At 41.3% G+C, this 14,258-nt stretch overlaps 1 protein-coding gene across 1 annotated transcript; it reads left to right on the top strand.

The window, feature by feature from the left end:
* The first annotated feature begins 373 nt into the window (after nucleotides 1-373).
* LOC145410090 (uncharacterized) lies at nucleotides 374-13,701 on the top strand. The gene is made up of 4 exons (XM_080280295.1): nucleotides 374-434; nucleotides 8,383-8,516; nucleotides 12,245-12,374; nucleotides 13,628-13,701. Exons 1-4 carry the CDS (start codon nucleotides 374-376, stop codon nucleotides 13,699-13,701), a joined length of 399 nt encoding a protein of 132 aa, XP_080136421.1.
* Nucleotides 13,702-14,258: the final 557 nt, after the last annotated feature.

Below are 14,258 nucleotides of genomic sequence, written 5' to 3'. Positions count from 1 at the left end.
ATGAGAATGCAGCCGTACTAGAGGCTTGATAATGGTTTTACATTGATTGAGATTCTTCCTGTACTTGGTGTAATTGCGAATAAAGTGTAATGAAGAACAGAAAGGGATTACAGAGTTTTGCTTTAGTCTCTTCTTCATTATGGTAAATAAAATTGTTAGCTTGGGGCCTAAGAGAAATGAATTACCTTGTATAACCTCATATATAGTAAACTAACTTGTAGAACTGTAAACAGCGTCTACATATGGTATTAGGATAGAACTTCAGGAACGAAGCATGCCAAAGATATTAGACACCATTTATGTGATGCGATGCTCTGTTAATCAGTTTTTGTCTCTCTTTCTCAGTCTGGTGTGTTCAAGAGGCCAGGACATTATGGCGCGATCAGTCCCACCATTGTTGATGTTACTCGTCGCAACACTCCTGCTCCTTGTAGGTAAGTCATACGTCTCCTTTTCCTTGTAAATCGGATGGAGATAGTTTCCATACTCGCCCGTCGGTAGCAAGAATGATAAATATCAGACATGGTTGTTGCTGAGGAAGAGGAAATTGGTTGTGAAATCAATTGTTAGCAGCAAGAATTGAATTGAAAGAGAACAGTATATACGCCATGGTACTTAACCCACTGATTAATAGCAGTAATTTTAACTGCCACTCTTATTAATGGTAGAAAATATTCTTCATCTTAAGACTGACCTGTAGTAAGCGGGTAAGATGTGAATGATCATAGTGATGACTCTGGAGAGCACTCAGGTTGCAGAGAAGTAAATGAAGCCGTAAGTAATCTCACAGTTCAAACAGAGTATCCATAGGTGAATAAAATAATATGGAGATGCGCACGTTTTAGGAGTTAGTTGTTGTTGGTGTGTTTCTGGCCTTTTATGTCTGATTGTGGCCCGAGAGTAGCCATCTTAGATTTAAGGGTTGCCTTGAATCGCCAAAAGAAAGCCATAAAAATTGTTCATCTTCCAAATAGTACAAAATATCCCTCATGTATATCCAGATTAGTACTGTACCAGAGCAAAGTTAGATCTAATGACCTTGGCAACCATCTGACATTAGTAGTCTGGTTGGGTTAGCCCAAACTTTTTGGATGCCCACCCGTCTCTTGCTTTTATTTTATTTTATATTATTTTTCATTAACGGCGAAACACATCTAGAAATGCTGGTCCCTTAGTGATGGTCACATGAGGTGTTAAATATAACCCTATAAAAATATTCCATTGAGTGGCCATGTGAATGACGGGATCACCATGTTCAGATGAGAATATTTGATGTTTTTCTTGTAGATAAAGAATATTATTGCACAACAGTATTATGCCGAAGAAATTACTGTGTTGTTCAGACAATCGATAATGTGATGCAAATCATTTGAGCATCAGAAGTGAAGCTCATTGTTTCTGCACAAATATGTTTTAAACTATCTAGCTGCCTGCCGTCAAATCCTGTATTGTTCCGTTAGGAGCCTAAGTGACCAGTCACCCTTCCTGAACTGCATTATGTTAGTGTTCTAAGCCTCATTCCTCCCCCGGATATAAACCCGTATGAGTTACTTACAGCTGCACTACCTTAAACCAATGGATCACGAAGCGTCTGTTTAAGTACTGGCATACTAGTCCAGTAAATAATTTCCTAGGTCACAAGAAACCACTTGGCTTGTCACTCAGTGCAGAGTCACCTATGGGTAGCATCACTTCAAGTGAGTGGATGGTGGATACCGTCACCTGTCACTGCCATGGAGAAAAAGAACTTATGCCAAACCTGTGCGTAATAAACATGTGGAACTTGAACACAGCGTAATACTATCTATTAATGATATATGGTGTTAGTATACCCAGTGCGAGAAAGTGGTGCTCATCGGACGTTTTTTCATTTTCTTTTTTTTTTTTTTTTTTTTTAATGCAAGGATGCAGGAAACATAGGCCAGAAGCCAGCAACATTGTTCTTTCTAGGGGAAAAAAAAAAGACAAGGTAACAGAGAGACAAATCCAAGATCCGATCATTTCGAGATGTCTGGACACATTGCGTTAGAAAGACTGAAGGACATAGGCAGTAGGAAATACATACAAAACAAGACAGTTCCAGAACTGACCTGTTGCATACAGGACGGACTGGAGTGGTGGTTGACTCTTGCATTAGAAGGTTGGAAAGGGTCTGCTGCTGGAAAGGTGCTCTATACCCACAGTAGTGGTGGAAGGATCCAAACAGACGGTTCAGAGGAGCAGTGACCATTGAAATAGCGATAGAGAAGAGATAGAGATGCAACACTGCAGCGAAGAGACAGAAGAAGGAGGCTAGTAGGAAGAGAAGAGTTAACAGGGCGAAAAGCCTTTGACTCCACTTTGTTAAGAAGAGCTGTGTGCAGGGAGCTTCCCCACACATGACAGTTGTACTCTACACAAGGGGTAATAAAGCCGTCAAATAAGTCAACAGCTTCAGGAGTCAAGTAGGAATGGAGTCGGCTTAGTATACCTAATCTCTTGGAAGGAAAATTTACGAGAGATGTAATATGATCTTTTCAAGATAAATTCCTAGAGAATGAAACCGCAAGTATGCTCAAAGATAATGCAGGGTTGAGTTTGATATTATTAAAAATTAGAGGATACTTCTGTGGAAGATTTTGATGTGTTGAAAGATGTAAGGACTGCGTTTGATGCATCAAAAACAAATCACTTTTACCTCAGTCGGAGCTATGAGCCAAGTCAGACATTGAGTATGCCTCAGCCGCCTCTCTAGTCTGTTGAAGTAACTGCTGAGATGGATGCTGTAAGAATCGGATGGAAAGGTGAAGGGTGGAGTTAGCAGTGCATGAGGGAATGTGGTTAGATACACTACTTACAAGGTCATTGATGAATAGAAGGAAGAGAGTTGGTGATAGAACAGATCTCTGAGGAACACCAGAATTGATATCTCTAGCAATAGAAAGGTGGCCGTCTACAACAGGAGCTACAGAACGACCAGGAAGGAAGCTAGAGATGAAGGCACAGATTGCAGGATAGAAACTGTAAGAGGGCAGTTTGGAAATTAAAGATTTATTCCAGACTCGATTGAAAGCCTTTGAGATGTCAAGTGAAATGGCAAAGCTTTTGCCAAAGTCCCGAAAGGAGGGTGACCAGGAGACTGAAAGGAGGGTGAGAAGATCACCACTGCAGCAACCCTGGCTGAACCCATACAGATGACTGATAAGAAGGTTGTGATAGGAAAGGTGTTTTAAATTATTTTTGTAAAGGATAGACTCAAAAACTTTAGAAATACAGGATGTTAAAGCAATTGGGTGATAGATGGCTTCGAATAGTCAGCCTTGTTTTGGACAGGCTGAATGCGAGCAAACTTCCTGCAAGAAGGAAAGGTACAAGCTGACAGAGAAAGGCGAAAGAGTTTACCTAGGCAGGGTAAGCACAGAAGCACAGTACCTGAGGACAACGGAAGGGACCCCATCAGGTCTATATGCCTTGTTAGTATTGGGGCCAATGAAGGATAAAGGCACATCAATTGAAGGCATTTTAATGACAGATATAAGGAAGTCAGAGAGGGGAAATGATGGATCAGTTACATTTCATGACATGTAAAAATCGACCTGAACGTGCATAGTCTGCTGCGCTTGTTCATGTCAGGTTGGTGTAAGGCAGCTGCTACAATACATCCGGTTCTTGCATGTGCCAATATTCCATCTGCTATAGATGTGTTGTAATTAGAGGTGCATGGTAATAACTTGCAGAGTATTATGTACTATTCGTAATCTATGTTTGATACAGGAGAGCGATGCCTTCACAGAGTGGCACCAATATAGTAGTAGGGGTAGGCAGAACCGCCCAGGGAAGTACTACCGCCAAGGTAACGGGAGACTCAAGGAATAGCCTGGATTCCATTTTCTCTCCTAGGCCTTGGTAACTGGTTACACATCTTTCTGCCTCACACATCAGAGGGCATCAGGCTGCCCTCCTTTCACAACACACACATCCACATTATATCACATTGCCTTAAACCTGCTATCCTCTTTCCATAAAACACCGATCTTGTCATTACTTATAATACACATTCCACAACACATCCCTGCTCTCCCACCCCCCTTCCATAAAAGAACCACGGCTGCAGCTGTACTGGGAATTAGCGCGGTGGTTTCTCGGATGACCACCACCGGCAGGGCTGGGTCGTCTGCACAGGGCCTTCTCAGTCATCAAGCAACCGTGCCATGTTCAGTGTTGTGGCATCCCCAAACTGTTCGTCAGTTCAGTAAAGTTTTCTTCCGCAATATTAGGGGACTTCACTCCAACATAACTCTGTTCACAATTTCCTCCAGTTTGAATCCCCAGATCTGCTATTTTTCACAGAGACACAAGTAAGCTCCACCTCCGATTTAGCTAGATTTAATTTTCATGGTTATATCTTGATTCAAAATTTCAGACCCAAAGGAGGAGTAAGTTGCCATGCTAAATCAAAAATTGCCCTGGAGGAGATTACTAAATTTAATTGTCCTAATTTCGACTATTCCATATACAAATTAAATTCCTTTCGTAAAATTGAGTATTTCTGTTGTGTTTATCTTTCCCCTAATGCCCCTCCAGAGCCGAGTTTATTTGACTTTCTGACTTCGCAACTAAGTGTCCTCAGCATTAATACTGCATCAGAAATTACTATCCTGTGCGATTTTAATGTCCATAATGTTGAATGGCTCACTTATTCAGCCAGAATTGATGACTCTGGTCTTGAATGTGAGCTATTTGCAGACTCCTTTAATCTCACCCTGTTAGTCAGTCAACCCACCCGTGTACCAGATAACCCCAATCAAAATCCCCACCTATTGGACTTGTTTCTAACAACCAATTCAGATAATTATAGTGTCGAAGTGAAGTCCCCCCTCGGATCCTCGGCTCATTGTCTGATACAAGCCACCAGTTCAACACCTGCCACACCCTCCTGCTCTGAAGCTGTCGAGGTGACTAAATGGCACTACGACAGGGCAGATTGGGAGGGTCTGCAAATTTTTTTCATGGATGTTCCTTGGACCTCCTTTTCCTCTCAAAATGCAAACTCCACATTGGGTCACATACAGGATTTTAATAAAGTCGGCATGGAAACATTCCCCATCGTAGTTACAGAAAAAGATGTCTATCTATATATCTATCTATAGCCCGACGCCCTAATCCCGCAAAGGGTGGCCGCAGACAAAACGCCTCCAAGTCGCTCTGTCATCCACCATTTGCCTACCCTCCCCCCAACTCACTCTCCCCTCTCTCATATACCTCTCAACTCCATCCCTCCACCTCATCCTCGGTCTTCCCCTCCCTCTCCCTCCCTCCACCTCACCTGCATACACCCTCTTAGTCAGTCTTTCTCCATTCTCTCCACTTGTCCAAACCACCTCAGTGTATTTCTCCTAATCTTCTCAGCCACATCCACATCCACCCCACAAAGTTCCTTCACTTGTTCATTAGTCAACCTGTCCCTCCATGACACTCCACATGCCCCTCTCAAGTAACTCACTTCCACTGCTTTCACTCTTGACTTGTTCCTCTCTAGAAAAGTCCATGCCTCGCTTCCATACGTCAGGGTAGGGATCACAATACTGTCATGCAGTGACTTCTTAACTTCCATACTCACCTCTCTATTTCTCATCACTGCTTTCAGTGAACCAACAACCTTCCTTCCCTGTTGTACTCTTTCAAGCACATCATCCCCAAAAGTTCCATCCTTTCTCATCACACTACCCAAGTACTTGAATACACTCACATTCTCCATATCCTCACCATCCAACCTCAATGTGCATTCTGTGACTTCATTCCTCCCAAACACCATAACTTTACTCTTCTTTACATTAACTTTCAGATTCCTCTTCCTACACACTCTCCCAAATTCATCGCCAAACCTTGCAACTCCCATTCATCTTCACTCAGCAATACTGTATCATCAGCAAATAGCAACACCGGAAACTTCCACATCTCACCCTCATTCATTAGAGCCACTCCCACATCCACTGCCCTACCTTGCACCTCCTTTACAACCCCATCCATGTAAATATTAAACAGCCATGGAGACAACACACAACCTTGTTTCAATCCCACATTGAGATCAAAGAACTCAATCAGCTCACCATCCTCTCGCACCGCAGCCCTAGCTCCTTCGTACATACACTCAACAATTTCCCCTCCACTCCATGTATTCTTAATACCGTCCACATACCTTGCCTATCTAAATGGTTTGACCACAATTGTGCTAGAGTAACAGAACATAAAACAATAGCCTAGAACACTTATACAAGGACCAAAATTAAAGAAGCCTTTAACTATTATAGAAATATCAGAATCCATGTCAAAACTATTATCAATCTTTCTAAATCAAACTTCCTTCATAGAAAAACCAACAAACTACTAAACAACCCAAATGATAACAAAATATTCTGGTCTACCCTTAATTCATTCAAATCTAACTTCACTATCATCTCTTCCATTCCACTGTTACAGTCCCCCAATGGAAATCTAGTAATTGACCCACGTGGAAAAGCCAAGCTTCTTGTTTATATTTTTTCAACAAACTCAGCCCTAAATACAGAAAATCACAATAATCCAGTACTTGATTTTGATTCCCCTCAAATACCCCCTTTCAAGAATCACACAAGATACGTACAAGCTGTACTGCAGAATCTCTCAGTAGACAAAGCTACTGGTCCAAATGAAATTCCTTTAGTAGTACTTAAAAATTGCTCCTCAGTGTTGGCTCCTATACAGGCAAAGTACTTCCGCCTTATGCATCTGTACCTCAAGTTTTCCAGCCTCTGGAAAGAAGCAAATATCCATCCTGTTCTTAAAAAGGGGACCACTTCTGATCCATCAAACTATAGACCAATTGCTATAACTTCCGTTCTCGGTAAAGTTTTTGAAACACTAATAAACAAACACATAGTCAAGCACCTAGAAATCAATAAATTAATCAATGATCGACACTGTGGATTTAGATAAGAACGTTCAACTGTAGACATTCTTTGCCTTCCTGCCCATCAGATTAACAAAACAATAGACCAACATGGTGAAACTCACACAATAGCACTTGATATTTCTAAAGCATTTGACAGAGTATGGCACCAGGCCATATTGTCTAAGATGTCACACTATGGCCTTGCATCACTGGTTCCTCTAATTTCTTCTTACCTTCATAACAGAAAAAACAGGTCATGGTAGATGGAATTTATCCCCAATTTCATTCCATAAACGCTGGCGTACCACAGGGATCAGTTTTGGCCCCAACCCTCTTTCTCATTCATATAAATGATCTCCTATCTGTCACTCACAACCCAATACTCGCTTATGCTGATGACACTTCATAGTTCTTTCACATTTAGTACCTCTTTTACACAGTCTGATACTATAAATTACCCCCAAAACACAGCAATTTCTCTGAACCAGGACCTTTCTAAAATCAATCAATGGGGACAAACAGTTCTGGTCTCATTTAATCCTCAGAAAATCAAATACAGTATATTAGTTTCTCCAACAGAATGAATCTTTCAGACTCCCACATAATTTTAAATGATGTCAATATTCCATAATCCACTACAGTTGATATCCAAGGTGTCACACTAAACACCAACCTAAGCTGGACAACCTATGTTAAAACCCTTGCTAAAAATGTTTGTAAAAAACTTGGACTTCTGTACAGAGTTCGTGAATTCTTCACTGACGAGCAGTTGGCCACAATATACAAAAGCTATGTGCGTTCTCAGATCGTATACGTTTCGCCACTGTGGAGTGGATGTGGAGCGGCTGCGTTGAGGCAGTTGGACAAAATTCAAAATAAAGTCATTAGATTAATCAATATTCCTGCCATTACGCACGACCTTCCTCCATTATCATTACGTAGAGATGTTACATCTTTAGCATTATTATAATGATATTTTTACCGTAAGTGATGTGACGAACTTGCTTCAATTGTGCCTCCTCATCATAATTTCTCCCGAAATACTCGGGCAGCTGGTAGCGCCGATGAACTTACTTGTACACTCTCTCCCCCGCAATGAAGGACCTCTGCTTATCAAAATTCATTTATCTCCAGAACTACCACCCTCTGGAATTCACTTCCTGGGAGTTGCTTCCCACAAACTTTTAATCCAGTTTTATTTCAATCCAGCTATAATAAATATTTTATGAATGGAGGATGCCTTTAAGCACATGGGCTTGTTTTTTTTATTTCCCTTGTTTTTCCTTCCTCTGTTCATTGTCTTTAAAAAATCTGTTATATAAACGAGCTGCTCAGCTGCCTGATTATACATATGTCTCTCAGTTCTCCTTATCACCTGCAGGAAGAGGACATTGTCAGCCTACAGTTCACCGGGTTCTAATTCATACAAGTCTGGTGTTACAGCTACTACTTATATAATCTCTATGTTGCAGGTGTGGCGGCAGGATGTGTGCCGGAGCAGCTGGTACAGGGGTGTCGCCTCGAGGAGGACAACTGTGTGTGTGGCCTCGGATGTGACACCACCTTCAGATATGCCACCAGGGAGCAGTGTCAGGAAGCCTTAAAGGTGTGTGTGTGTGTGTGTGTGTGTGTGTGTGTGTGTGTGTGTGTGTGTGTGTGTGTGTTTGACACTGAAGATCAATGCAGATAATCTCCTGTACTCATGGAAACCACTTACTACGTTGGAGGGAAATCATGTAGCAAGTAATTGGATTCCTGGTGATCTAGTGGATTGAGCTCCTTCATTCAACTGCTACCCATTAGGGAAATAAAGTTGAGTTTATTGCTCACATAGTGCCACTGAAAGACATTTGTAATTTAAATATCTAGATTAGTAGCTTAGCCCAGAGCCCCTACACTTATGAGATAAGGTGCATTACATGACTGCATGATGGATGGATGGATGATCAAATGGTTCTTCTCTCTTTGTCAAGCCAAAATCGAAGTGTGTCATTCAGCAACACGAACTAGATGAACATAATATGTTTAATACCAGATGCAGAATGTTGTCAAACGTATGATGAAAGGTGATAAATGTTTGATTGCATGGTCAAAAAATATTTCATGCAACGACAAGGCTGATGCATGTAGCGCGGGAAATCATGATGTTCGTGTGAAATATAGATGGGTTCAAATCCATGTCAGCAATTAATGGTGGGCAAATGATTCACAGTGGCAGGTGTATAAAACAGGCGAGAGTGAACAATGGAAAGAGGTTCGGTTCTTTATTAACCTAAAGTTTTAGAATTTAGACCGTGTAAAACTCACCTTCTAACAGTAGATGTGGCACTTTGTGGAATCTGTCGTGGTTTACGTGTGTGTGTGTGTGTGTGTGTGTGTGTGTGTGTGTGTGTGTGTGTGTGTGTGTGTGTGTGTGTGTGTGTGTGTCTTTGTAGGAAACGGATGCAATATAATACTGTCTATTTGTACAGTATGTTACTCCTGGGAATTAGATCCGGGAAGAGATATAACCCGATCAAGGATATATATATATATATATATATATATATATATATATATATATATATATATATATATATATATATATATATATATATTTCTCTCTCTGAATACTGTAACTCCCGGATTATCGCTCTGTTAATTCTGGAGTAAGCTAAGACCTATATCAGTGAACTATATTGTACCTAAGCATGGCCTGAGCCAGGATCCAAATAGCTACAAGAAAGAGGAAAGCAGGCAATAAGACCAACTCCCAAACACCATTCCTGTAAAACAGACCACATGAATCCTCCAAACATCATTCAATCTTCGATATGGTTCACAAAATCACTAATACATAATTGCAATCTTCGAACTGAGCCACATTTTCACTCAGACGTCAATTAAGCCTTCGAAATTGCATATAAATCATCGACACAATGTTCAAACCTTCTTACTAGGCTCCTTAATCATTTACGCGTTATTCAGACCTTTCAAATCCTGTAAAGAAAGAGGCAAAGAAAACCTAAGAAGCAGCAACAGTATTTTTCCTTTCTTCATGAAATGACTCAATTTATATCCCTACTAATTTTTGGATAAGTCCTGAATTTTATCTCTGTCGTTATGCTCGGCTGGCGGGCGAATACATTACAGAAGAGGAGGTTATACTGTCTGTTGACTGATGAAAACAAACGGATACTTGTTTTTCATTTTTTTTTTTATGTTTTATCGTCTGTCTGTCTGTCTGTCTGTCTGTCTCTGTCTGTCTGTCTGTCTGTCTGTCTGTCTGTCTCTGCCTCTGTCTCTCTCTCTCTCTCTCTCTCTCTCTCTCTCTCTCAGTGGGGTCTGATTATCTTCGTTTTCTACAATACTAATCACTACAAAGAGGGTGGGAATATTTTTAGCCATTTGTATGCATCCTCAGATCTGTATCCCAACTGGCTTTCTTTACTTGTAGTAATAATACACTGCCCACCCACGAAACAACTTTCAGCCCCAGACACAAGCAATCAAATCACAGGCCTGAAAAATTACACATGGAGGTCAGGGGAGGGGACAGGTCTGGCCATCAGTGGAATGCCTTCTGTGAGTTTGAGAAAGGGGCACATTTTATTATTATTTACCAGACTTTCTTGCACATTTTTTAATTGCCGATAATTAATTTAACATCTCCTTAACCCATTAGCGCCCAGTGTCTTCAGTTTAGGACGGAACTGGGCATTTTCCAAAGTAAATAAAGAAGGGAACCTCGGGTTAGGGACCTATGAGCTTCGAGACTATGAGCCGACAGGCGGAGGGCGGTACGCTTACCACCCTTCCAGCAAAATCCCTTGCACAGGAATTCTGGGAGTCAATGGGTTAATGTCAGCTTTAAGTGTATAATCATCAAAGAGATGGATTTGCCTGAAACTTTATTTAGAAATAAACCTGTGAGGAAGAGGTGCCATATGGCTACCAATGCTGACGAGAATGCGGTCTCTAATTTCTCCCTATACCCACGCATAGCAGCTTCCAGGCACATGCGAACACTCAAAGCACAGGCCTGAAAAAATGCATAGCTGACATTTTTATTGGAGACAGGACAGGGGAGGGAATAGCTCTGGCCAACAGTGGGATGCTACACAACACGCCAGTTGGTGGAACAACACAGACTCAAATAAATCTTTACGCCCACGGCAACTGCATATTTCATTTTATTGCTTCTTTCTTAGTCAATTGATGTAGGTGGCAGTGGTGCTGGTGATGAAGATAGTGGTGAATTTTTAGTTCCTACTTTTCAGTAGGAAGATTGAAGGTGTAAGCTACGATTTCTTTGCATACTGAGTTCGTATGGATTATTTTTAGCTCCTTTACTATAGTGAGTCTCTCCCAAAATAAATAAAATAGTCTGAAGAAGGCATGAACAATGATAAAATGGAAAAATGAGATGATCACACTGAAGGGAATAATGTGATTGCTTCATTATGCCTGAGAAATGGAACCAAGAATTTGGAAAATGTGAGAAGTATGAAAATGAGATATAGATGGATAGAGAGAGAGAGAGAGAGAGAGAGAGAGAGAGAGAGAGAGAGAGAGAGAGAGAGAGAGAGAGAGAGGTAACAACTAAACTACAGTATCTATGTAAGACGCTTTTGTCTCTCACAGGAGCAGAGAGGAGATCAGTGGACGAAACTACCGGTACCGGTACTATATTTTCACAGTCAAGACCTAACTGAATTAACCTTTCTAAATAGCCTGCATACTCCATCTTACAAATTCTTCTTCACTTCTCTCATCTGTAGTGTAAACAATGGATGCTAACTAGCTTTTCTTCTTACTTTAGTCTTATTTGTCATCTAGCATAGCCATCTTTTTCTCTCTCGTTCGGTTAATAAATGAACGGATAGGAGACCAGTGCCAGCCGTCTCCCTTTGAGCATTTCCAAACCTTCTATCCCCGTGGCGTCCATCCCTCTATCATCTGCCCGTTGCCTCTTCATTTCTTGTACCTTCCATCTCTATCATCTTTGTTTCTTCAATCTTTTCTAGTCCTGTATCCTTTGTGTTTTCTGTCTACTGTATGTGTCCTCCACATGTATATTATCCACTGTATGTTTCTTCTATCTCTTCTAGCCATCGTCTTTGTTACTTCTGGTTCTGTACCTTTTAACCTTTCTCCCTTTGCGTCTTCTGTTTCATAGTTTTCTATTCAGATGTCATGTGTCTCTGTCTCTTCTATTGCTGCATCAGCCGTCTCTGTGACTTCTTTCCTTCTGTCCATTTGTCGTCTTTTTTTGTGTCATCTAATTCTGCTTCTTCTATCCTTTGTACCCCTGTGTGTTATGTTCATTATAACCCTGCATGTTCTGTCCTCCAGGAGCAGAAAAGAGACCAGTGCCAGTCGTCCCCTTGTAAGCACGGCGGTGTATGTTCGCAAATCACGAGGGACCCCGGCTTCCATTGCCTCTGTGCCAACACCGGATACTACGGCCACACTTGTCACAAGAGTAGGTATCTGTGTGTGTGTGTGTGTGTGTGTGTGTGTGTGTGTGTGTGTGTGTGTGTGTGTGTGTGTGTGCGTGTGGTGGACTGGATGAACAAATGCTTGTTGATCATTATCATCAATCCGTAGCGCACGCACATCGTCATCTTTTCTGTTACCCTTTTCAGCCCAAGGACGTCCATTATATTCTACCGACTAATGTCAGACGGTCGTATTCAGTTCAAGGAATATGTTGAAGATAAAGGTTTTGAGCTTCTGTGTAGAGAGTGTGCAAGATTTGGTCTTATTTTCTGTTGCAACAAAGTTTCTCAATCCTGCTTCAGCTAGTGACACGAGGCGGATTCTTTGCACTGAATTACATATCATCTATTCACAATGATAGCTTTTGTTGACTCCAGTTTCCCATTGCACTACACAACACCACGAGCACTAATTATGTCCAACTCTTACATATATAAGTTGGTACCCCTTTTTCAGAACTCCCGTCCTGGTTTCTTATGTAGCTTGTTTCAGTTACATTGCACTGCACAGTATTATACGTCAATGGCTTGTGTAGATGGTACCGTACGAGTATGCATAAGTATTGGACGAATTTCTTTGGCTTAAATCAATAGCATAGCCCATTTTTTCTTAGCACTGTGGTGATAGTTCTCTTGCATTTTTTTTGTCTCTATTCTTAGACATTATTTCAGCATACATCTTAGTGGGATATACGGTTAGGATGATGATGATTATGACGATGATAATGTCTGATGATTTTAAGGAGGACTGTGAAAATGAATGATGAATGATGAAGATGACAATGATCTTCCATTTTTTACTTCTTTTCCAGAACTACAGTCACGATTTATTTCTTTTTCTTTTGGTTTCCATTCCAACTTGCATTTGTTGAATATGATGACAGCGATGAGTCTAAGGGTAACTGTGTCGATGGACGACGAAGATTTTGAAATAATGATAATCTCTATTTGCTTTTTTGTTCCAACTTACAGCCCCATTTTTTCTCCTCCTCCTCCTCCTCCTCCACCGCCACCACCACCACCTCCACTACTACAAGCAACAGTAACAACAACAACAACAACCTGAGTCAGTCCATTGCGGGACAAAGGCTTCTCCCATTTCCTTCCCCTTTGACCTATTGGCTGTTAGCCTGCTCCATCCAATCTACACACACACACACACACACACACACACACACACACACACACACACACACACACACACACAATATTAACTTTGTACTTTTTTCATCGTCAGGGTGTCCAACGCCGGAAGAGTTCAGCCAAGAGGGTCCCGAGGCAAGGTACCCCATCGAGTGTGTGGCCATTTAGCCGTCTACCCTCACGTCACCACCTCCTACCCTTACCTACGCTGACACCTACCTTTAATCCCTCCTGGCCGATGACGCATTGGTTTATTCTTGCTACCTCCGTCGATGTTATTCGGTTTAAAGAAGAATTTTCGATCTCGACGGCTTAGAGGCAGACTCCGCTAGTCCGTTCATTACAAGAGGCCTGCAGCAGGCTGAGTAAATTTCTGAAAGGTATCAAACATTAACTAATATAATACGTGGCCCAATTATCCAGTAGGACAGATTTCTTATAATGAGGTGGTAGATGAAGCCTACATCTAACCCGTCGACTTTAGGGGAAAAATGTTAAAATATAATCGTTTGTTGGTAACAAGAATAAAGATGTCATAGGGTTGAAGGGATTAAAGCTGTAGCAGTACTCCTAGACAAACCTTAATATAAAACTGACCAAACAAATCGCGAAATCCTTTGACGTGAGTGAGAGAATTGTACTGTGATGTGCCAATGTTTGATGAATTATGCCCCATATAATAACAAGATGTTGGTTGTAGACATTGTGGATACTGAACTGGTGTT

Source organism: Coenobita brevimanus, chromosome 84 (assembly GCF_032717465.1).
Source record: "Coenobita brevimanus isolate Jiangsu-jjx chromosome 84, ASM3271746v2, whole genome shotgun sequence".
In the NCBI taxonomy this organism is placed as follows: Eukaryota; Metazoa; Arthropoda; class Malacostraca; order Decapoda; family Coenobitidae; genus Coenobita; species Coenobita brevimanus.
The sequence above is the reverse complement of the archived record's forward strand: the minus strand, read 5'-3'. Positions and strand labels throughout refer to the sequence as shown.